Genomic DNA, 24,672 nt, shown 5'->3' with positions numbered 1-24,672 from the left:
TTATTGCTGTTGTGAAATAAGTTGCATTAGAACATCATATTTGGTCCTAAATGTCCCATGTTCTTAAGGGTCTTTGAATGCCTCACGTAGTTTCCTCTCTTTCCTTGGTAACAAGGTGTCAGTCAGAGATGAGCTTCGTTAACCACAAGCTCCAGTGTGTTTTCATGGTTGGTGCAGCCAGAAACACGACAATAAGTCGCCTCTTTAGATGGATCCAGTTAATTCTGTCTGGTCGTCTATGAGTCCGTGTCCAGGACGTGTCCAGGACGTGTCCAGGATGTGTCCTCACCCTCTCCAAACACCAACCAGACTCACCTCCGAGGCAACAAAAGACAAAGCGACTTTTTCTGAACCAAAATGTGACAAACACAGGATGAGTTGTGCGTCCTGGGAGTGGACACCTGGTGGTTTAAACCTTCATGGTCCTGCAGCATTATCAGCATTCACATCATTCACATCATTCACATTATTACATCATTCACATCATTCACATCATTCACATTATTCACATTATTTACATCATTCACATTATTCACATCATTCACATCATTCACATCATTCACATTATTCACATCATTCACATCATTTACATTATTCACATCATTTACATCATTCTTATTTTTCAATGAGAGAACCAAACGTCTCCTCATCCATTCACTGTTTGTTGCTGTATATTATAATGGAGCTGGAGTTTGGGCCAAACATACGTGAGAACAGTGAAGAGAATAAAGTCTGGAAGCAGGACAAACACACCAGACACATGTCAGTTCCTCCAGTAAAACTAGTATTTAATGCATTAAATGTGATGAAGAACAGGATGAAAGCTGAAGCTGTGACGTCCAGAGGTTCTTCAGTCCAGAGTGTAGATGTTCTCCTGCACCGGCCTCCTCATCCGGATCTCATAGATGATGTGAGGAGGCTCTTCAGAGGAGAAACTGGAGGACAGAGCAAACATGTCTGTACTTAGCGTCATGTAGCATTTAGAGATTATAGGCGCTGGTTCCTACGAGAGGAGATGAACTTAAACAGAGAGAACTTCTGCTCACTGAGACGCTACAGCTGCTCTCACTGAGGTATCGGACTCCAACATGTGGTTGTGGAAATATTTCAGATTAAGATGAAGAGTCTTTGTCGGTTTGTTTCCTTTCATCACTTCCTGGTTCTCTGAGCTGTTCAGCCAATCAGGGATCTCTCTGAGAGATTAGTTCTGATTCAACATGAATCATGAGGACACACTGGGAAAAAATAAAAGACTCTCAGAGATAAACTAATAATATTCCTCAGGAAAGACTCCAACTCACCAGCTGGTCTTTAAGGCTCGTCTGTAAATGTCACCTGCAGCAGAAAGAGTCGGATTTAACAACAGTCGAGCATAAAAACTAAAAGTAGAAACGTGAAGGAAAACAGACACAGAGGACGTACGTTTGAAGGCTAGAAAGAGGAAAACAGCAGCGAAGATGAACAACACGATGACGGACAGAGAGAGGACGGGAACGTTGATCTGAAGGGACAGCGACGGCAGAGAGTCCTCCACCTAGAGACAGACAGGACAGTCTACATGTTACTGCAGCCAGTGAAGGCAGCACGGAGACTGGATCTATATATATATAGGATATATTTTAGTTGTAGATGTAAAACAGATGAGATGATGGGCGGTGGTTTCTCACTGTGACGCTGTCTGAATGCAGCAGACTGGAGTTCCTCCTCAGAAGGTCCAGATGAGACGACAGCAGAGTTTTCCAGTTCACTAGACGGAGACAGAACAGAGTTTAACTGGAGCTGATCTCTTCAGTCTGAGTTTTAAGCCGTCAGCATCTCACCTGTGGACGTTTGTGTGACTCGGTCGGTGGTGGGCGGATGAGGGGAGCTGGTGACTGGAGCTGAGAAACAAGGGAAACGGACTCAGGTCATGATGAGATCCATATCTGAACTGAAGACGTGCCTCAGTTGACTGGAAACATGGTTATTAGTCTGTTTTATTAGTTTACACAGATGTTTCCCCCCCTTATTAACACTGGACCAGGTTTCTGTAGTGAGTCTGGACCGTACGAGGCTTTAACCCTCCGTGGGGTGGGTCTAGTTCCTGGGGACGACGGTGGATTTAGAGGTAAAGTAAAGATGCTAGTCTCACCTTTGACCACCCTCAGGTTCATGATCACCTTCTTGTCATTAAAGATGCCGTCGATGTCCACCCTGCAGCAGTACGGCCCACTGTCCGTCCTCCTCACATTCAGGATGTCCAGGTCCATCTCTCCGTCCAAAACGTCCCCAGTCAGCCGGTACCGGTCCGCCACCTGCAGACAAACACAGTCCACTCTCCACCAATGAGAGACTAAAACACAGTTCAGGCTTTTTACACCAACACACCTGCAAACACAATAACACATATAGTCCGACTCTACACTAATGAGTAACAACCTGGAACTCACATCTGGAATGAATGAGTGGAGACGTTTAGTTGAGAGGAATCAAGGCTGAACAGAACAAACTCCAGACACATCAGCTCTCTCAAGAAGTTTTGTCATCTCAGTGATTTTAGTGTGAGAACCTGAACAGGTCACAATCTAACATTTAACCTCGTATGCATCTTTGTGGGAGGAGCCGGTAGGACACATGCTAGCACAGGTGGAACATGCTAACTCCAAACAAAACAACAAACAGTGGAGCTGTCAAACGATCCTCAGGCTGATGTGGATTCATTCGGATTAATCACATTAAATCTCCTCCATGTTTAATCTCTATTGATGTGTTTCACTGTTGATGATCAAACAGACTCCAGGAAGAAGAGAGATGATACAGCTGTGATTGGTCCTCGTTAGTGTTTAAATGGAACCAGAGCTGTGATTGGTCCTCGTTAGTGTTTAATGGAACCAGAGCTGTGATTGGTCCTCGTTAGTGTTTAATGGAACCAGAGCTGTGATTGGTCCTCGTTAGTGTTTAAATGGAACCAGAGCTGTGATTGGTCCTCGTTAGTGTTTATGAACCAGAGCTGTGATTGGTCCTCGTTAGTGTTTAATGGAACCAGAGCTGTGATTGGTCCTCGTTAGTGTTTAAAGGAACCAGAGCTGTGATTGGTCCTCGTTAGTGTTTAAATGGAACCAGAGCTGTGATTGGTCCTCGTTAGTGTTTAATGGAACCAGAGCTGTGATTGGTCCTCGTTAGTGTTTAATTTGAACCAGAGCTGTGATTGGTCCTCGTTAGTGTTTAAATGGAACCAGAGCTGTGATTGGTCCTCGTTAGTGTTTAAATGGAACCAGAGCTGTGATTGGTCCTCGTTAGTGTTTAAATGGAACCAGAGCTGTGATTGGTCCTCGTTAGTGTTTATGTAACCAGAGCTGTGATTGGTCCTCGTTAGTGTTTAAATGTAACCAGAGCTGTGATTGGTCCTCGTTAGTTTTAAATGGAACCAGAGCTGTGATTGGTCCTCGTTGGGTTTTTAATGTAACCAGAGCTGTGATTGGTCCTCGTTAGCGTTTAATGGTAACCAGAGCTGTGATTGGTCCTCGTTATGGTTGTATTAATGGAACCAGAGCTGTGATTGGTCCTTGTTAGTGTTTAAATGTAACCAGAGCTGTGATTGGTCCTCGTTAGTGTTTAAATGTAACCAGAGCTGTGATTGGTCCTCGTTAGTGTTTAATGGAACCAGAGCTGTGATAGGTCCTCGTTAGTGTTTAATGTAACCAGAGCTGTGATTGGTCCTCGTTAGTGTTTAATGGAACCAGAGCTGTGATTGGTCCTCGTTAGTGTTTAAATGGAACCAGAGCTGTGATTGGTCCTCGTTAGTGTTTAGTGTAACCAGAGCTGTGATTGGTCCTCGTTAGTGTTTAAATGGAACCAGAGCTGTGATTGGTCCTCGTTAGTGTTTAAAGGAACCAGAGCTGTGATTGGTCCTCGTTAGTGTTTAATGGAACCAGAGCTGTGATTGGTCCTCGTTAGTGTTTAAATGGAACCAGAGCTGTGATTGGTCCTCGTTAGTGTTTAGTGTAACCAGAGCTGTGATTGGTCCTCGTTAGTGTTTTAAATGGAACCAGAGCTGTGATTGGTCCTCGTTAAGTGTTAAATGGAACCAGAGCTGTGATTGGTCCTCGTTAGTGTTTAAATGGAACCAGAGCTGTGATTGGTCCTCGTTAGTGTTTAGTGTAACCAGAGCTGTGATTGGTCCTCGTTAGTGTTTAAATGTAACCAGAGCTGTGATTGGTCCTCGTTAGTTTTAAATGGAACCAGAGCTGTGATTGGTCCTCGTTAGCGTTTAATGTAACCAGAGCTGTGATTGGTCCTCGTTAGCGTTTAATGGAACCAGAGCTGTGATTGGTCCTCGTTAGTGTTTAAATGTAACCAGAGCTGTGATTGGTCCTCGTTAGTGTTTAAATGTAACCAGAGCTGTGATTGGTCCTCGTTAGTGTTTAATGGAACCAGAGCTGTGATAGGTCCTCGTTAGTGTTTAATGTAACCAGAGCTGTGATTGGTCCTCGTTAGTGTTTAATGGAACCAGAGCTGTGATTGGTCCTCGTTAGTGTTTAAATGTAACCAGAGCTGTGATTGGTCCTCGTTAGTGTTTAAATGTAACCAGAGCTGTGATTGGTCCTCGTTAGTGTTTAAATGTAAGTGTTTGGGGGGAGTTGTTCCAGAGTGAAGCAGACTGAGGCGGTTCCAGTAGAAGTGAGTCAGACTGATGGACGCTAGGTACATAGGTCAGATGTGTTAATTGTGATGATGGATGAATCCACGTGAACGTGTGAATTGCGAGGTAATAAACAGAGCAGTGTTGTATGTGGAGGACTGGGAGGACTGGACTGTCTCAGAGCGGCTGCTTCCAGCAGACCTTGGAGATGACGCCGTTCTCGTCCGTCTGCACCAGGATGTTGTTGCACCAGAAAGTCCCACAACCTCGACCCCAGCAGACCCGACTCAGACCGAACCGCTTCACCGAGTACTGGCAGGACAGAGAGGCCACGCCCCCCTCCATCACCTTGAACGAGGACACAGGGGACATGAGGAGTCCACCTGCAGCACAAAGACAGACGGAGGACAAAATATTCAAAGATCTGAAACCAACACGACATGAGATGCCAAAATAAAATATGTGGGCGGAGCTCCTCCCCTCTAGTCTGTGGAGCTCCTCCCCTCTAGTCTGTGGGCGGAGCTCCTCCCCTCTAATCTGTGGGCGGAGCTCCTCCCCTCTAGTCTGTGGAGCTCCTCCCCTCTAGTCTATGGGCTGAGCTCCTCCAGCTTTGACTCCAGTGGTTCAATAAGAAGCTTCTCCAGTGTCTCCAGGTTTCTTCCATCCAGTGTTTTTAGTTCAGATCTTGTGTTGATGATGTCAGAGTCTGAGTCTCCAGCTCATCCCAAACATTCTCTCTGGGTTCAGGTCTGGACTCTGGTCTGGTCTCATGCTCCCTCGTGCTTGGACAGGTCCTAAGCCAGTTTCAGTAGTTTCTAGATGTTTCCTCTGCTTGATGCAGCCAATGATTTGACCCTCCTCCACCAGACTAACATCTTCTCCACCAGACTAACATCTCCTCCTCCAGACTAACATCTCCTCCACCAGACTAACATCTTCTCCACCAGACTAACATCTTCTCCTCCACCAGACTAACATCTTCTCCACCAGACTAACATCTCCTCCACCAGACTAACATCTTCTCCACCAGACTAACATCTCCTCCACCAGACTAACATCTCCTCCTCCAGACTAACATCTCCTCCACCACCAGACTAACATCTCCTCCTCTACCAGACTAACATCTCCTCCACCAGACTAACATCTCCTCCTCCACCAGACTAACATCTCCTCCACCAGACTAACATCTCCTCCTCCACCAGACTAACATCTCCTCCTCCAGACTAACATCTTCTCCACCAGACTAACATCTCCTCCTCCAGACTAACATCTTCTCCACCAGACTAACATCTCCTCCACCACAGGATGTGGAGGAAATAAGAAGCTGCTCATGAATAACTTGTTGAATTAATGATCCACCAGGAGGCGCTGGACTATGAGTCAGATCCAGGAGGAGAATCTTTGTTTGGGTCAAAAAAAGCTTCACAACTCAACAATAACAGAGAGAGAGTGTGTATGTGTGTGTGTGTGTGTGTGTGTGTGTGTGTGTGTGTGTGTGTGTGTGTCTGACCTGACAGGATGCAGAGGACGGTGATGAAGGTCTGAGACGTTGGAGACGTTGGAGACGTGGGAGACGCGGTGGCGTCCATCCTGTTTGTGGTTTGTGTTCATGGTCAGACGACAACGACGGGACAGTGCGACTCTGTGACGGAGTTGGGGGTGTGTGTTAATGTGTGTTAATGTGTGCGTTGATGATGAAGTGTCTATTGATTGTGTGAATGCCGCCTGTGTTTGTGTTGTGTTGAACGTTGTTGATCTCTAAATGTTTTATGTTCATTTTAGTTTTACTTCATAATTTTCCTTTTGTCGTTGATGTGAAATGTTTAAAGTTGTTGTGTTGAGTGAATCCAGCGTCTTCACACTGACGACAACACCAGGACAAAAAGACATTGTCTCCGTGGAGACGTCTCCGTGACACAGAGGACTCCTTCATTCACTGCGTCTCCAAACGGACGGTCTGACTTTAAAGAGACGTTTTCTGATCCCAAACACAAACAGACGCACAACACTGACACAACTACACACTGAAGGCATTAATCCAAGCCTGAGGGACAACAACATGATTCCATCGGCACAGGAAGACACACAACACAGACACACAACACATCACAGACACACAACACAACACAGACACACAGCACAGCATGGACACACAACACAGATACACAACACAGACACACAACACAGCACGGACACACAACACAGACACACAACACATCACAGACACACAACACAACACAGACACACAGCACAGCATGGACACACAACACAGATACACAACACAGACACACAACACAGACACACAACGCAGCACGGACACACAACACAGACACACAACACAGACACACAACACAGCTGGAAAAGAGACACAAAATGACACTAAGAGACACAACCAGCTCAAACGCATGGAAACAAGAGACGAGGAGAAAATCTACCACAAAGAACTTTACTTTCATACACAAGGAGACAAATGTCCAACACAATAAATGTCCACAGCAGATCAGTCTGTGGACACGAAGACGTCTGAGTAACAGCAGACACGAGGACGCTTGTGTTGTCGACGTTTAATCTCTTTATAAAGGATTTGTGTTTCTTTGTGGTTGTTTTATTGTCCAGCTTCATGTCTCTGCCGCCCTCTGCTGGCGACTCACAGTCACCGCAACTTCAGAACAAAACCGTGACAACTTCACCACGTTTCCTCTCAGATATATTTATTAAAAGGTAAATATCACGAGTATAAGACGAAGAGTAAATCACTTTAACACAACAATAACACACACATTAGACTGAAGGTGTAACTGAAATCAACTCTGAGCATTAAACCATTAAATCAGAGTCAGACTCATCATTGAGACATAAAGTTCTGTATAATAATACTGATTGTTTCTTAAAGAAGAGCAACATGTTTAAATGTGGAGACGTGGTGTCCATGGATCAGTGTCCTCAGACTAGACCGGTCGTCCTCCAGCAGCTTCTGGGTGGAGAAAGATGAACAGAGCTGAAGATGCTGGTTCAGATCATTGAGTTGGTGAAGTCTATGATGTGTTTTCAGCTTTATTACCTGTGAAGCTCTGCTCCAGTGAAGTCCCTTCCTTCAGTTCAGAGCCGCTGTTTGGCCACAGCTCTTTCACCAGGACTTCAGCAACATCCAAAGTATCAAAATCCCAAGGACAACTGATCGGTGCTTCCCCTCGGTAACAGAAGCTGAGGTTCTCTCTTAGACGACCAGCACCAAACTTCAGCACCTGAACCAGTGAAACCAGATTAAACCAGAACGTATGAGTAAAATCCAGATGAATAAATGTCTCATATCTGGTTCCTGGTCTCATATCTGGTTCCTGGTCTCATATCTGGTTCCTGGTCCTTAAACTAATGTAAACATGTATTTGTCACATTAGAACATCATCAACATCATCACATTAGAAACATTAGGACACTTGTTCTTCTTCATGTTCCTGATAAACCAGTTCAGAGGGGGGACCTTGTAGACCACATTAGACCCTGATTAGACCTGAGGATGTTTCCTGGATCTTCTCTGATTGGCTCAATGAAAACCACATGACACTAAACCTCACTGAGAGGAACCAGGAACCACGTTAGCACATATGGTTCCTGGTTCCTGGTCCATACTGATCCGGGGTGAGGTGAAGGTACCTGATCGTCCACATGCAGAGCGACGCTGACGTGATCCCAAACGTAAGACTCGGGCCAGTCTAGCTCCTCAGCGTCCAGGTGCTTCTCATCAGGTCTGCGGACCAACTTGTACCTGACAGGACGAGTGACAAACATTTTCATTAAGTATTAAACATTAAAACTTTAGTTACAAGGAGCTTAAACAAAACTGATATTAACACATGATTCATTTTATTACTTTCTCCGTTCTTTCCCATGAATGTGTGTTGACCAGCATTTACTATGTGACTCAGCAGATGTTGGGATCTATGAATAACTTGGAATCGTAGAAGGAGACGATGAAGAGGCAACGAGTAAAACAGTTTAATCGGTCGGTTGTTCACAAAGCTCGGCCCTTGGTGCTTTTTCCTCATGTTCAGTCTTCCTGATGGTGCAATCAGTCTGGATCGCAACATCAACCACTACGACCGTCTTCTTCTACCTTCCAGGTGTCTTCCATCTGGACCGTGGGACTTCCTGTACAGGTGTTGGTTATGGGTCATTCCATGCAGGCCTGGCCTGCCAGCATCTCACACCCTATCGCTATGTGCTGCATTGTTTGTCAGTCTGAACCCAGGGGCAGTCCAGATGTGGTGGACCCTGACCTCCATTGATCTGGTGGATCTGTCTTTCAGTCCAGTCAGGGCTTGTCCTCCTCCGTGATGAGTCCTGCTCTTCTTTCCTCCTTATTGAAGGTATTCCTTCAGTAGGGGAACATCTTTACTGTTTCATCCTTCCTCCTGCTTAGAGGAGCCTTTCAGAGGGCTGGACTGGGCCTGAAACCCTCCCTGCATTGTGACCAGCGTCCTAGTCTTCATGTCAGAGTCCTCTGTCTTGACTCTTTGAGCCAGCTCTTTGTGCCAGCAGGGTATCTGATGTATCTGATATATCTGATATATCTGACGTATCTGATATATCTGATGTATCTGATATATCTGACGTATCTGATATATCTGATGTATCTGATGTATCTGATATATCTGATGTATCTGATGTATCTGATATATCTGATATATCTGATGTATCTGATGTATCTGATATATCTGATGTATCTGATGTATCTGATGTATCTGATGTTTCTGACGTATCTGATATATCTGATGTATCTGATGTATCTGATATATCTGATGTATCTGATGTATCTGATATATCTGATATATCTGATGTATCTGATGTATCTGATATATCTGATGTATCTGATGTATCTGATGTATCTGATGTTTCTGACGTATCTGATATATCTGATGTATCTGATGTATCTGATGTATCTGATGTATCTGATATATCTGATGTATCTGATGTATCTGATGTTTCTGATGTTTCTGATGTATCTGATGTATCTGATGTATTTGATATATCTGATATATCTGATGTATCTGATGTATCTGATATATCTGATGTATCTGATGTATCTGATGTCCGGCAGGTATCAATAGACCAGATCTCATTCTTCACATTCAGCTCAGTTTTCAGGACTTGCCTTACTCTCTGTAAATAGTAACTGGATTGTGTTTATTTACCACATTTCTACTCAAAGACACATACATTCACACACTGGTACCACAACCTGGGAGGTAGCACTAGAAATAATGTGGAAGGCACCAGTGGACAGAACAGATCACAAGAAACAACATCTGAGACGGAGTGAAGACCTCGACCGGCCCAGACGTTGGTCAGTACCAGGATGGAGACGTGGTTGTTTCTGGTGGTTGTAGTTCTTACCTGTGAGTCTCACACATGGCCTCCGGCCTCCAGACGAAGCGACCGTCTCGGTAAACGCACACAGCGTTTGGGTGGTCACTCAGCAAAGGACACTTAGAGAACTGCTCCTCGTTGGCTGGACTGTGGACCAGGACAGAGTACTGGACCTCCTGTTTGAACAGGGTGGTCTTGTAGACCCTCATGACCGGCTGCTGACCAGAACAAAACTGGAGACAAGAGATAAAGAATCGTGGGTCAGAGTCCTGTGTCTGAACTGATGGAAACATGATCATTGATTCTGTCATTAATCACATGTCACTCGTCTTTTTCTGAAGGTTTCGCGTCTCTGGTGGTTTTAGTAAAAACAGATCAAGGCCGATTCTACATTTGGAAAACTTAAACAATGAAGTGAAACCATAGCTACCACATTACTACTGGACATCTTTAAAGCTACGGCCATGTAGCCATGTAACTATGTAGCTATGTAGCCATGTAGCCATGTAGCTATGTAGCCATGTAGCTATGTAGCTATGTAGCCATGTAGCTATGTAGCTATGTAGCTATGTAGCCATGTAGCCATGTAGCCATGTAGCTATGTAGCCATGTAGCTATGTAGCTATGTAGCTATGTAGCCATGTAGCCATGAACAGATCCGCTATGTCCCAGACAAACTGGAGAAAGTCTAAACACCAACGCTCATTATTCATGTTCATAAATGACTCAGACTCTAGAACCACTTCCTGAACCCGAGAGGCTTCAGACGTCATCAGCGCGTGGCTCACCCTTAAAGAACCAAGATACAACATTCATAAAAGACTTCCTGGATTTGCTGCTAAAGGCCCTGAACACGAGTTTATTTTATATTTTTAAAGTCTGGTTTTTTAGAGACGTCAGTAGAAACACTGTTGAACCTGTTCACTGTTGTTAGACGATTATGTTTTCACTGAGCTGAATCCAAAGCTGCAGACAGACTGGCAGTGAGTCTAGAGTCCTGGGGTCAGTACCTGGTCCCTGTAGTTCTCCAGGACCTCCTCCAGGGGGAAGGTGAAGCGGTACGAGCCCAGCCGGGACGTCTCCTTAAAGGCCGGGGAGGTGGCGAACCTCCACAGGAAGCTCTGCTGGGTGTCAGCCTGCTCCTTGGTCCGGTCTGGGAAGGTTTTCTCCAGGAGTCTGGTCTCAGCTGACCTCACCTCTTCTGGCCCCACATCCAGACTGAACCAGACCAGACCAGGTCCAGAGCCCGGTCCAGAGGCCGCTCTGTCTGCAGGAGCCTTGAAGCCTTCATCCCTCCTGATGAAACGTAAACTCTCTTTCTTTGTGTCGTACCTCAGACGAGACACATGAAACTCTGGTCTGGGGTACTGTGGGATGCCTTCCTTGAACAGATGCTGGTTTTTCAGACCTTGAGCTTCCTGTTTCAAATGATAGAGCTTCAGGTGTCGCCTGTAACGAACATGATGTCGATGTCCCAGCCTGTTTGTGTGTTCCTGCATGGCGTCTGATCACAAAGACAAATAAGTAGTTCCTACTTGTGTGAATGTGCACTCACTGTGTGCTGATGGGAGGAGGAGTCAACACAGCACAGACCAGTTTAGACCACACCCACTGACTGATCTCAGGAAACGAAACTCAGCTTAGCTCATCCTCACCAGGGTCACGGGAGGGTTATTGGAACCACGAGTCTACGAATACACTGCAGCAAGGACAGAATCAGCTGACAGTAGTGAGGCTGATTCACTTTCATACAGCAGGTCCTGTTCACAGAGACACGGAGACACAGAGACAGACTTGTTAGAAATCAACTCATCACAACACAGGAGCTGTAGACCGGCTGCACCTGTGGAACCTTTAGCCTCCATAGACCGTATATAAATATGGACTGAACACTGTGGCGAGCAGGTATTTCAGGTGGGCACCAGTCAGAGTCACGTCTGATAGAAGTAACATGTTCAAACAAAAGAAAACTAGGTTTTCTTTTATAATAAAGCCACACAAAAAGACCCATTCCAGTCTTCCAATCCATTTATTTATCCATTAATACTTTATTAAATTCCCCTCTGGGTTTTACCATGGATCCTATGGAGGACCAATTCTGACAGAATAGAAAATAAATGAATAAATAAATACTGAAATATGTGACAAAAATGTTATTTATCCAATTATCCATTTATTTATTCACTTATTCATTCATTGATTCATTTATTGATGCACCACTTCATATGCACAGTGACATGTTATTCAGGCTGGAGGTAATAGAGACGCGCTGGTAATAAAGAGCAGACGCCGCATTCATGGACATAATAAACATCCACTAACACACGAGCAGCACGAGAATCAGCAGGCGAACAAAACAGGACACGAGGAATTAATTTTCACAAGTAAGACTGAACATCTTTATAATAAATAAATAAATAAATATCCATCCATCCATCTCATTGCCTGTACTTACAAGAGCAAAAACAAACAAACAAACAAACACAAACAAAGCGGGTGGTGGGACCAACCCGCTGACGTCCCCCAGCAGAGGACAGAGCCCTGGGGGGACAGGCTCAAATAAATGTCCCTCTGTTGCGTCAAATCATATCAAATAGGAGCCTAAAACCCACCGGCTCCGTGTCCGACGCGTCCCAGAAGCGTCTCGACGCTCGCGGCCTTTACGCGTCTGTTCTATGTTTGATGCTCAATGCAGACGCACGCGTCAAGCTGGACAGAGCGGATCGTTCGGACAGGAAGTCAGACAGAAACTCCAGAGAGAATCCAGTTGTTTTTCAAAATAAAACTCCATGAACAGACTCCGGGTCGTATTTCCTGTCGCTGGATCAACATTACGCTCTCATTCCGTAGCAGTTCTAGTTTTGACGGAGCCGTTGCTAAACCGCGTCGAGATCAACAGAGCAGACTGCACCAGGACAGGAAATCAACGTAAAACAATTCTCCCCCCCTTTCAAAATAAAACACAACGCGTCGTTCACGTAGCCTCATAACTTCACATCAACATTACGTCATAGCCGAACTGAAGTGGAGCAGCTTAAAACCATTTATGATACAACACATTCTTTTTATAAGGACAATACAAGAAAGGACACAGGCTGGAATGTAATCCCGCGGCCTCGTTCACGTCCAGGATTATCGCGTGATTTCGTGATATCGCGTGAATATGGCCGGCTCGTGGAGGACAGACCTGCTTCATATTGACCAAATACACCTTTAGAAATTGCCTCGTCACTGTCGCTGGGCCTCGTGAGCTTGAATGCCAGGTGTTCTGCACGTGTGCCGGCGCGTGGCGCAGGTATGCATCATTTTTACCGTTGAGCCTTTTTCCATGCTAGCTTCAGAGTTCCCCATGGTTCCCAGGTTCATGGGGAGTCGTTCTTGCCCATTTCACACCCTTATTTTCAGTTCTACACTTATTTTTTAAATAATAAAGTTTATTAGAGACAGCACTAGAGAAGCAGCAGAGAGGCGTGTAAGACTGCAACTCTGCCTCCTGGGCTGAACTCTGGGTTGTCATCGTTTTAGGGGGTTAATAAATCAGAATCAGAATTACTTTATTGATCCCAGGGGGAAATTACTTTTCGTGACAGCAGCTCCAACCCAAAGTACCAGTGTTTAGAACAAAGAGCAATCAGAATAAGTAAGAGAATGCAAAAAATACAGGAAATATAAAACAATATATACAAGTGTAAGTGAAGTGAACCTGTGTTCCAAGTTATTGCTCTACAGAGAAAAAATGATTGCACATGGTGAGAAATGTATAAGGAAATATATACAAGAGTATGAAAATAGTTATAGTTATATTATATATAATAGTTATAAACATAATTGCACATAGTAAAATCGGCCAAATTCCTAGAGATAAGAGAAGTAGCCGCCAAGGTGGGATGAACTCCATCTCGTCTAATCAGCCCAGGCTTTCCCCAGAAAGAGTTCCAATTATCAACATAGGCCACGTCGTTGGCTGGACACCACCTAGATAACCAGCGGTGGAATGACGACATGCAACTATACATATGGTCACTGGTCAGATTGGGCAGGAGACCAGAGAAAACTACGGAGTCCGACATAGTTTCAGAAAACTTACACACCGATTCAACATTAAGTTTAGTGACCTCCGATTGGCGTAACCGTTGGTCATTACTGCCGACGTGAATAACAATCGTACCATACTTAGCATTAGCCTTAGCATTAGCCTTAGCATTAGCCTTAGCCAGCAGTTTCCGGTAAGATTCGGTGTCGCCCGCTCTGGCCCCTGGAATGCATCTAACTATGGTCGCTGGTTTCTCTAACTTCACGTTCCGCAAAATAGAGTCGCCAATTACCAGAGTTGGCTTCTCAGCGGGTGTGTCGCCGAGTGGGGTAAGACTATGCTTCCTTCGTACCGTCACCTAGCGTTATTGTCCCCCTGAACTCTAAAAACGCAATTACACACATTACAATAACTGATGATGATTATAAGTACATCCAAAGATGCTTCGCCTTTATTCATTTTTGGCGAATGTAGCCTTGGCCAGGAAGAGTTGATGTTGTCAGGCAGTATCCAACGATCATTGGATGCTTCAACCCTGAACTGCAACACCCTCAACGTTGTTGTGAGCACCCTCCACAGTACCGCATCTGGTCTCAGGGTTCTCTGGACAACCTGGGGGAATTGCAGTCTTCCCTCCAGGTCTACCTTCATTCAGATTGCTTCTTGTTGTTGCTGTGATTGGTGGCTTTTGTCCCTCCCTTACGAAACTGATTGATGGTGTTGATGTGGTTTGCGTTTCCTGCGTCTCTCCTGCTGCAGGGTGCTAACAAACAGGGGTGGGCGATATGACAAAATATGAAATCGTGATCGATTTCAACGTGAGGATGATCTGTCAAACTGTAGAGATCGTGGGATCGTCAAGGGCACATTCTATAAATTGCAGTTCTATGCTGATGCACCGACGCACCGGACGTATTATGTCGTCAACCTGACCGACCAATCAGAGCGAATTACGGGTGACGCGCTTTCTTACTCGCCTCCTTGTTTATGTGTGCAGTGGTGGCCGCATGGAGCCATGGCTGAAAGCCAAACAGAGTTGGTCACTAAAAAAAATCCACTTCCATTATATGGAATTGGTTTGGATTTTCCTCAACTAATGAAGCGCAGGCAAATGTCAGGTGGCAACATGACAAACCTGTTCAATCATTTGAAGAGGAATCATCCCAAACAATATGAGCCAAACAGCGAGGGGCCCGGCGGCACCGGCACCACAGACGGAGGCAGCAGCTAGTGCAGTTACCTTTTATCTTGCAAAAGATATGGTACCGTTCAAGATGGTAGAAAACGAGGGGTTCAAACGCCTGCTTAGAGGTGGTTGACCCGCTGTGCGAGCTGCCCAGCCGAAAATACTTCTCCAACATTGCCATGCCACGTCTCTACTCTGAATGCCCAGAAAATATTGTCTGTTTTTCATTTTTCAATTTAAGATCGTGATAAAATCGAAATCGTCATTTTCGTTTTAAAAAAACGTGATATGATATTTTTGCCATATCGCCCACCCCTACTAGCAAGTATCATGAGCACCTTATCATGGCGCCACCTGTATCTTCCGTGTGCAAGTACACCCCCCCTGCTTGCGCAATGGGTCCTCCCTCATGCCCCACTTGTGCAAGTTTATCGAGGTCGGGAGTGTGTCATACACCGAGCTTAGCATGAATGAAATGCGGAAAGGCTCCAATCTCCATAGATCTCCCCATGTGATCTTCCTCTTGGGTAGGTCCCATTTGGTCAATGCTCCATGGGATGCTAGCTCCACTGCCCTTGCCCTTCGTCCTTCCTCCTCCAGGTTCTGTACTTTCTCCTGGATCATGGCCCTTTTGTCCCTGGATCCTGGGAAGTTCCGAGACCCTGTCTTCCTGTGCATGGCGTTCCAATGATGTCACGTAGCTTCAACATACTTTCAGCTTGTGTAACAGATGAGTCAGCTGCCCACTTGCATCTGGGTCTTGTGCGGATGCCTGCATGTCTGATTTGTTCATCCCGGGAATCTTTGTATGTCATTATGACTCTGCACTTTGCTACATTAAATTCCTCCACCACAGATGAAAGAGGAAGTTGGAGCTGCCCTGATCTTATGTAGAGGCCTACTGAAGTGTAGCTTGGAGGGATTCCCAGCCACCTTCAGAGGTACTTATTGATCCTACTTTCCACTCCTTCAACGCTTGTCATAGGAACTTCATACGCCGTCAACAGCCACATGAGTCTTGGCAGCAATCCATGTTGGTAAAGCCATGCTTTGAACTTTCCCGGGAGCCATGATTTTTCGATCCTTCTCAGCCACTGCTGGTATTGTTCCTGTCAGTAAGTGAGTCATTGAACATTTTCCGGAGATACTTCATTGGATCATTGATGTAATCACTTCACCTTGCACATGAAGCGTGACCCTGTTCATCACTTTACCGTTCCGGGTCCCCACGCACCTGGATTTCTTTGGCTTAAACTTCATTCTGGCCCACTTCCCCTGCTTGTTATTTCCTATAAAATTGTTTTTTACAACTCTAATGGTCCCACAGTAAACAGGTCATAAAACATGGTGGGTGGAATGTTTTACTGACATCTATAAAAGATCAGACTTTAACCCTAATAAAGAGTACTAAACCTCCTTGTTATTTCCTATTCCTTTTTGGCTGAGCTCCACCTCCCAGGAATATGGGCTGAAGAGGTTCAACTGTGAAAAGAGAATGAACAGATGTCCCAGATATGTGATATGAATATGACTTTAGAATTGTCTGAATGTCAATAACCCGGCTAAGTAGCCCAGACTGAAACATACACTCTGTTATTTGCCTTAGATTGAAAGAAAGATAGAAAAGTAAAACCACCAGAGATGTGAAACATTCAGAAAAAGACGAGTGACATGTGATTAATGACAGAATCAATGATCATGTTTCCATCAGTTCAGACACAGGACTCTGACCCACGATTCTTTATCTCTTGTCTCCAGTTTTGTTCTGGTCAGCAGAAGGGACTTCAGGACCACCCTGTACAAACAGGAGGTCCCGTACTCTGTCCTGGTCCACAGTCCAGCCAATGAGGAGCAGTTCTCTAAGTTTCCTTTGCTGAGTGACCACCCAAACGCTGTGTTCCAAAGGCTCTACCACGTGACTGTGTTTCACCAATCAAACGTAGCCGTGCAGTCTCGTCACTTGACCATGCTCAATCTCAGCAGCGGGATGGGTTGCGGGTTAACTTTATAATTTACAGTGGTAGTGTTTCGTGTTCTCATGAATGACGACAGGCTTATTACTCACAACCTGGTTTATTAACCAACACGGCGAGGATGCAATAAAACCACATACAGGCAGGTGGTATCTAACAGTGTAACCTCTTGGCCCCTAACCCGGTAACCTGTATAACGGGTTGACTCTTATTTGCCTAAGGATGTTTATTTTGTATTTTTGTCTGTCTGATTGAACGCTTGTGTTAACAAATAAATCAGACATTACTCAGTTACTCAGTACTTGAGTAGTTTTTTCACCAAGTACTTTTTTACTCTTACTCAAGTAATTATCTGGATGACTACTTTTTACTTTTGCTTGAGGCGTACTATTCTGAAGTAACAGTACTTTTACTACAATTTTTGGCTACTCTACCCACTTCTGCATATCATAGAGTCGTTCATGCGGCGGACTGGCATTTCACACAACAACCAGACAGATAATACTACATTTTTTAATCTCGTATGTAATGTGGTGCTACTTCTGGTGCAGATAGATTGTGCTATCCCTTCTACCTGCTCTGTTTACCTTCTTCTTCTTCTGCGACCGGCTTTATTGGGTGTTTTTGTTCCGGGGTCACACACCAGCACAGTGGTTGTGAAGCATGAACACACACATTATCCAATTGAAAACTGCGGTTACCTTATAGATGCCGGAGAAAATCGAATTCCAATCTCATTTTAATCAGAGTAACGTGTTTACATACGTTACTTACACATACCTGTAAGTTCTGTTATAGTCTGATTAAGGCAATAATTAGTTTTCTTCACGTGCATGTAAACACACTGACTGGAGAACTAAAAGACTACAACAGTAGGTGGTGAGAAATTAAAATAAGTAGATAAATACATTTTTCTTTATCCAGTTAAAATAGGTCTTAAAAGTAAACAAATCTACATTTGAATATCAAAATAATCTAAAATGATGGAATAAAGGTATTAAAATATGCCATGTAAAATACTAATAACATGAATAAAAATCAAATGTGATAAAATACAATTAATAAGAATTCAAATCATGTGTTGGGGGACACCACCATCCAGTTTGAATCTCTCAGATGAGGAATGTTCATCTATAGAAACATAAAACTGTCTCTAAGAGAGGTAGGATTTAAACCAGTTAAAAACAGTACATGAGAGGCCGATCAGTAGACCAGAACAACGTTGGGTTACTGTGTCAAATCCCCAGGCGCTCCCAGGCCAGACGGGAGATATAATCCCTCCATCGCGTCCTGGGGCGACCCCGAGGCCTCCTACCGGTGGGACATGCCTGGAACACCTCTAAAGGGAGGCGTCCTCACCAGATGCCCAAACCATCTCAACTGACTCCTTTCGATGTGGAGGAGCAGCGATTCTACCCTGAGCTCCTTACCCTATCTCTAAGGCTGACCCTCTCTCTTCACCACGATGGACCGGTTAAGTGCCCGCAACACTGCAGACGCCACTCTGATCCGTCTGTCGATCTCCCGCTCCATTCTACCCTCACTCGTGAACAAGATCCTGAGATACTTGAACTCCTCCACATGAGGCAGGCCTTCCTCCCTCCGACTGAGAACCATGGCCTCAGACTTGGAGGTGCTGATCTTCATCCCAGCCGCTTCACAGTGACAAAGGGCAGCCCTGGTGGAGTCCAACTCTCACTGGGAACAAGTCCGACTTACAACCGGCTACACGGACCAAACTCGCACTCCTTTGGTACAGGGACTGAATGGCCCTTAGCAAGGGACCATTCACCCTATACTCCCGGAGCACCCCCCACAGGATGCCTCTGGGGACACGGTCGTAGGCCTTCTCCAAATCCACAAAACACATGTGGACTGGTTGGGCAAACTCCCGTCAGGACAGTCAGGACCCGTTCCCAGACCCGAAGGCGCAGGGAAGCAACTCTTCCATCCATCTGGGAAAACCCCAACGTACAGAAGAGAGTCCAACCCCTCTCAAGGACTTTGGTTCCACTATGTGTCGAGGTGAGGCCGACTATATCTAGTCGATAACGCTCCACCTCTTCCACAAGTTCCGGCTCCTTCCCACCCAGAGAGGTGATGTTCCATGTCCCAAAAGCCAGTTTCCATAACTGAGGATCAGACCGCCAAGGCCCCCGCCTTGGTCTGCCGCCCTATCCACACTGAATCCTTCTTGGACCTCCTGCAGGTGGTGGGCCCACAGGGAAAAGGTCCATGTAACCGGTTCGGGCTGGGCCCGGCCAGGCCCCATGGACAAAGGCCGGACCACCAGGCACTCGCCCACAAGGCCCATCGCCTAGGACCAATCTGCCTTGGGAGACCCTACCAGGGGCAGCATAGCTCCTAGGGGCATTAGGGCACTCAAACTCCTCCACCACGATAAGGTGACGGTTCAAGGATATCATTTAAAATCTTGATCAGTCTCAGTACTGGACCCAACTGAAAAGTTTTGTACAAACTGTGAGTTTTCATAAAATCATTCAACTGGTTTCTCTAAAATTTGACTTAAAATGTCAGATTAGACACTGGCCTGTAATTATTGATCATTTCAGTGTCTAAATTATTCCTCTTCAGAAAAGGTCTGACCAAGGCTGAACAAAAGCACTTGGGAAAATCCCTGTCTGAAGAGAAGAATTTAAAATATTCAAAACATCCTCAGCTAAAAAGTCACAAACAGATTTAAAAAGTGTAGGAGTCATATCTAAAAGGCAGGTTGGTGGTTTTAACTGAGAAATAACTTTCTCCAGCACCTTAGCATCAACCAAGACAAAACTATCCAGTATTTCCTCACATAAAAACATAGAATGAGCTGTAATAAAGCTGATGATACTATCAACAGACTGTGACGGGGTCAGTGTCACTTTATTTAATCTCTCCAATGTTTCTTTATCTCATGATTTCATATAAACGTGCTCTACTGCCCACGGGTTTGGAAAAGAAGTGAACAATGTTGTTGGATTAGATGTGTAACACAGAATCAGGTGATCATGATTCAGGGTTTATAGATAATCAGACAGAAACAGAAACAGAGCCTGGTGAGTCAGCATCAGTGGTGAAGAAATGAAACTCAGAATGAACACAGGTAGCTTAAGTCAGTGGGTGTGGTCTAAACCAGATCCATTATAACTGTGTTCACTCCTCTCTACACCAACACACAGTGAGCACTTATTCTTAGAAGTAGTAACTTTTCATTTGTCTTTAGTATCAGACACAATGCAGGTCCGACAAAACAGGAGACGACATACTGAACATTTTTGGGATGGTGTGCACTTGAAGCTGGATGATTTAAAACAGAAAGCTCGGGAAGCAGGTCTGTACAGTCAATACCTCGACAAGGAAAACATCCCAGAATACCCTAAACCAGAGCTCCATGTGATTCGTCTGAAACATGACACAAATGAAGAAGGTTTACGTGGCATCAGGGAGGATGAAGGCTTCAGGAATCCCTACCAACAGGACCCTGAACCTGGTCTCCTGTGGTGGTATCCGGTTGTAGGGCCAGAAGAGGTGAGGTCAGTTGAGACCAGACTCCTGGAGAAAACCTTCCCAGACTGGACCAAGGAGCAGGCTGACACCCAGCAGAGCCTCCTGTGGAGGTTCGCCACCTCCCCGGCCTTTAAGAATGAGACGTCCCGGCTGGGCTCGTACCGCTTCACCTTCCCCCTGGAGGACGTCCTGTGGAACTACAGCCAGCAGGTACTGACCCCAGGACTCTAGACTCACTGCCAGTCTGTCTGCAGCTTTGGATTCAGCTCAGTGAAAACATAATTATTTAGCTCTGACCCATGATTCTTTATCTCTTGTCTCCAGTTTTGTTCTGGTCAGCAGCCGGTCATGAGGGTCTACAACACTATCCTGTACAAACAGGAATTCCAATATACTGTCCTGGTCCACAGTCCAGCCAACGAGGAGCAGTTCTCTAGGTTTCCTTTGCTGAGCGACCACCCAAACGCTGTGTGCGTTTACAGAGACGGTCGCTTCGTCTGGAGGCCGGAGGCCATGTGTGAGACTCACAGGTAAGAACTACAACCACCAGAAACAACTACGCCATGTATGAGGGGGATTTTCATGTATATGTGGAGGATTTTCATGTATATACCTTTAGGGTATTCATAGATATATATATCTATGTAGGGTATGTACATGACATCACAAGCTGATGTCTCCAGGGTTAGGCCTCCAGGGTTAGGCTACTGAGCCACTGAGTGGTAAAAGGTGACAGTTGAGCGCGGAGATTAGCAACAGGTCTAACAGCACCATCTACTGGTGAAAGTGTGAACACTGTCCGAACGAGTCGGGACACACCCAGCCTCAAGCAACACACCAGCTAGTGAACAGACTGTGAACAGCTGCATGGACTTGTTCCCACTTCTGTCTATGTTCTTGAGGAAATGCAATGCATGTTGAATAATATGCTGAGCATTTCGTTTGTGATGCAGTTTATTGGTTATTTTCAAACCACACACATACTTTGTAAAATACTAAAGCCTGGCAAAGATTAAAGACGAAAAGTCAGATCTCTTTCTCCAAGTGCCATGATTTTCTATCCGGAATAATAGTCCGTGATCCACCACCTCAGCCAGCAAATGTTTGCTGAGGCTCACTCTCAAACAATGGTAATCCACATTGTTCCTGCTCTAGCAGTATTTGGATGAAGCCTTTGTCTCCAAACTATTTTTCTTTCATTCTGTCGTTTAGGTCAAATATCAAAAGCTACAGACACGCGAGGAAATTAAAACCCATGTCACTGCCACCGAAGCTTTTAATGACGTTCTGATGGAAAACACAAAGTGTTGTAGTTCACAGCTCCACCTGATGGTGGCAGTGTTGTGTCTCTGTTTGTCTCTGAGTTCCTTCTTATTCATCAGTCAGATCATCAAACATTAGAAAGTGAATTGTTCAGACATGAACATGATTCTCACCTTTAATTAAGTAGTTGAGTCGTGTGTTTGTTCCTCTTCCTGTCAGGTACAAGTTGGTCCAGAAACCTGATGAAAAAGAGATGAAAGCTCAGGAGCTGTTTGGTTGGGACATTCAATTCTATGTCTGGGATATCGTTGCCATCGCCCTGTATGTGGATAAAGAGGTACCTTCTGTTTCAGCTTCTATCTAAAGAATCACCTTCACATACTGGAGTCTGTTCATGGAAACTGAGGAAAGAACACAACAGGAAATTATCATCTTCTTCTCGTTTTATTGGTTCAGGTGCTGAAGTTTGGTGCTGATCGTCTGAGAGAGAACCTCAGCTTCTGTGAAAAAGATGTAGTAACAACTAGTCGTGGAGAGGAATTTGATACTTTCGCTGATGCTGAAGTCCTGGTGAATAAGTTGTGGTCAAACGGTGACATGAAACTGAAGAAAGAGATTTCACTGGAGCAGAGCTTCACAGGTAATAAAGCTGAAAACACATCATAAACTTCACCAACTCAATGATCTGAACCAGCATCTTCAGCTCTGTTCATCTTTCTCCACCCAGAAGCTGCTGGAGGAGGACCGGTCAAGTTGGAGGAGGACATGGAGTACATGTAGTATAATCTTAAAGCCTGTGATGTGCTAAAAAGAAGATAAATTAAAAAGATGCATGCTGAATGACTATGACGTCATGTTTGATTGATTATCCTGATATATCTGATAATAATACCTTTAGTTTGATCATGTTTGATTATAATGATATAATTGAATTACAATGATGAGCCTGATCATAGTGTCATAGTTTGATTACAATATGATGTTTGATGTGATGGGCCTTCACCAGGTATGTACTACTAGAACACAAAGGGAGAGCACTGAATTTAAAAAAAAGTATATCTACTGTATTTCTCATAAGAGCACAGGTGTATGTAGAAGATAGTTGCACTTATTACACTTGGTGAAATTCAGTTTGCAATAAACTTAAAGAAATTGAGCTAAAGAGTGAGGATTTTTTGAGACTCCAAAGAGAAGACACCACCAGGCTGAAATGAACATATGCCAGGGACAATTTGTTTACAAGGGTCTCCTATTCGATATAATTTGACACAACAGACACTGACCCATAGATACCACGTCCTACAGATTTAACCTGGAGATTTAAATATGTTCTACTTCTTTAACCAAGTAAAATAAGAATCAGTACATTATACAGAACATTATATCTAAATGATCAGGCTGACTCTGGTTTAATTGTAATAAATGACGTATCTATCTATCTATTCGCTCCAGAGATATTATGCAGATATGTTGGAGATATTATGAATATTTACATTACATTACAATTGATATTATTTCTGTGGTTGTGCTCTGTAGTGAAACTCTAGAAACTAATGGATCTGTTTCTGGTGGAAGCGTTGGCTCCAGTGACACAATGACTGTGAAAGTGTTTGCTCTTTGCCAATATATTCTGTGGTGATTAAACTCTGATTAATAAAATTGATGAAAATGATTATTATTTTCTAGTATATAATGGTGCAACATGAACTTAATTAAAAGAATCGGTAGCACTAAGTCACTCCAGAGCCGATCACGACGAGTAGATCAGATTACAAGATTAGATTAGTGCATAGGACATTGTTTTGAGCCACGTTATCATTTTGCTTAACACAATAACTTGACATAATGTTAATAATAGTCGTCATCTACCACTCATTCGGGTCTGGGTCCAGGTCTGGGTCCGGGTCCGGGTCGTGGGGACGGCAGCCTCAGCAGGGAGGTCTAGACGTCCTCTCCCTGGACACTTCTACCACCTCCCCTGGAGGAGCCCCAGACGCTCCCAGACCAGACGGGACATATAATCCCTCCGTGGTGTCCTGGGGCGAGGCGTCCTCCTGGTGGGACATGCCTGGAACACCTCTAAGGGGACGTGTCTGGGAGGCGTCCTCACCAGATTCCTGAACCACAATCATCAGCTGACTCCTCTCTACGTGGAGGAGCAGAGGTTCTACTCTGAGCTCCTTTCCCTCTAAGGCTGAGCCCGACCTCGCTGCCGAGGAAACTCATTTCAGCCGCTTGCATCTCTGATCTTGTTCACCGGTGAAAGACCGGGAACTTCATATTAGCTCGTTAATGCTAGCTCCAGCCAAAACTAGTTTGACAGAGTTACAAAGATGAAGCTTTGTTCTACACCACTTCAAGCCTACATTAGACTTGGTAAATTGCAATGGATGATGTAGGAAACCGTTTTTCAGCTTGTTGATGTTAGATTGTTAGCTAGCCTTACAGTCCCACACATTAGCTGTAGCATTTTATACACCGCATTTCATTTAATATTATTCTTCCCGTAAGTTGACTTGCACTTACCGTCTGAGTGAAACTCTCCGTACAACACAGAGTCGATCAGTGGAGAAAGCAGCAGAAACACATGGAAGAATGGCGCAGCAGAGCAAACTATTAGTTGATCCACAGGTTTACCTGGGCTCAATCCTCCAACCTTCAACCCAGGCCGTCATGGTGCCAAGAGAACAACCTTGTGTTCACACATGGTGTTAATTATGCA

General features: G+C 44.7%; 3 protein-coding genes across 4 annotated transcripts; 1 reads left to right on the top strand and 2 right to left on the bottom strand.

Annotated features, from left to right (window-relative positions):
• Nucleotides 1–767: 767 nt before the first annotated feature.
• timd4 (T cell immunoglobulin and mucin domain containing 4) lies at nucleotides 768–6,350 on the bottom strand. Its single transcript, XM_047607641.1, has 8 exons — nucleotides 6,132–6,350; nucleotides 4,823–5,004; nucleotides 2,132–2,294; nucleotides 1,821–1,880; nucleotides 1,668–1,747; nucleotides 1,423–1,534; nucleotides 1,302–1,335; nucleotides 768–935 (listed from the first exon to the last, which is right to left on the bottom strand). The coding sequence occupies exons 1-8, from the start codon at nucleotides 6,208–6,210 to the stop codon at nucleotides 851–853; spliced, it is 795 nt and encodes a 264-aa protein (XP_047463597.1). The 5' UTR covers nucleotides 6,211–6,350; the 3' UTR covers nucleotides 768–850.
• A 965-nt stretch (nucleotides 6,351–7,315) lies between these two features.
• Nucleotides 7,316–12,839, bottom strand: LOC125021505. 2 transcript variants are annotated; one of them, XM_047607611.1, is made up of 6 exons: nucleotides 12,601–12,839; nucleotides 10,999–11,492; nucleotides 10,016–10,221; nucleotides 8,276–8,387; nucleotides 7,683–7,866; nucleotides 7,316–7,595 (listed from the first exon to the last, which is right to left on the bottom strand). In XM_047607611.1, the coding sequence occupies exons 2-6, from the start codon at nucleotides 11,485–11,487 to the stop codon at nucleotides 7,570–7,572; spliced, it is 1,017 nt and encodes a 338-aa protein (XP_047463567.1). In that variant the 5' UTR covers nucleotides 11,488–11,492; nucleotides 12,601–12,839; the 3' UTR covers nucleotides 7,316–7,569. The 2 variants fall into 2 exon arrangements, with proteins under 2 accessions (XP_047463567.1, XP_047463568.1); XM_047607612.1 differs by lacking the exon at nucleotides 12,601–12,839 and having other exon boundaries at nucleotides 7,316–7,592; nucleotides 10,999–11,729.
• A 7,575-nt stretch (nucleotides 12,840–20,414) lies between these two features.
• On the top strand, nucleotides 20,415–23,609 carry LOC125021649. The gene is made up of 5 exons (XM_047607772.1): nucleotides 20,415–20,897; nucleotides 21,012–21,217; nucleotides 22,170–22,287; nucleotides 22,407–22,590; nucleotides 22,678–23,609. The coding sequence occupies exons 1-5, from the start codon at nucleotides 20,415–20,417 to the stop codon at nucleotides 22,728–22,730; spliced, it is 1,044 nt and encodes a 347-aa protein (XP_047463728.1). The 3' UTR covers nucleotides 22,731–23,609.
• Nucleotides 23,610–24,672: the final 1,063 nt, after the last annotated feature.

The sequence above is a fragment of the Mugil cephalus genome, chromosome 15 (genome assembly GCF_022458985.1).
Source record: "Mugil cephalus isolate CIBA_MC_2020 chromosome 15, CIBA_Mcephalus_1.1, whole genome shotgun sequence".
Lineage (NCBI taxonomy): Eukaryota > Metazoa > Chordata > Actinopteri > Mugiliformes > Mugilidae > Mugil > Mugil cephalus.
Note: the sequence above shows the minus strand (reverse complement) of the source record. Positions and strands in the feature narration are given on the sequence as shown.

What these genes read in the sequence shown, in the direction of transcription:
- LOC125021649 (XM_047607772.1), top strand. Translation starts at nt 20,415, where the DNA reads ATGCAGGTCCGACAAAACAGGAGACGACATACTGAACATTTTTGGGAT. An exon ending in GCCATGTGTGAGACTCACAG is followed by an intron (nt 21,218 to 22,169) that starts GTAAGAACTACA and finishes TCTTCCTGTCAG; the next exon opens with GTACAAGTTGGTCCAGAAAC. An exon ending in CCCTGTATGTGGATAAAGAG is followed by an intron (nt 22,288 to 22,406) that starts GTACCTTCTGTT and finishes TTATTGGTTCAG; the next exon opens with GTGCTGAAGTTTGGTGCTGA.
- LOC125021505 (XM_047607611.1), bottom strand. Translation starts at nt 11,487, where the DNA reads ATGCAGGAACACACAAACAGGCTGGGACATCGACATCATGTTCGTTAC. An exon ending in GCCATGTGTGAGACTCACAG is followed by an intron (nt 8,388 to 10,015) that starts GTAAGAACTACA and finishes TCGTCCTGTCAG; the next exon opens with GTACAAGTTGGTCCGCAGAC. An exon ending in CTCTGCATGTGGACGATCAG is followed by an intron (nt 7,867 to 8,275) that starts GTACCTTCACCT and finishes TCACTGGTTCAG; the next exon opens with GTGCTGAAGTTTGGTGCTGG.
- timd4 (XM_047607641.1), bottom strand. Translation starts at nt 6,210, where the DNA reads ATGGACGCCACCGCGTCTCCCACGTCTCCAACGTCTCCAACGTCTCAG. An exon ending in AGAACGGCGTCATCTCCAAG is followed by an intron (nt 2,295 to 4,822) that starts GTCTGCTGGAAG and finishes GTTTGTCTGCAG; the next exon opens with GTGGCGGACCGGTACCGGCT. An exon ending in GAACCTGAGGGTGGTCAAAG is followed by an intron (nt 1,881 to 2,131) that starts GTGAGACTAGCA and finishes CTTGTTTCTCAG; the next exon opens with CTCCAGTCACCAGCTCCCCT.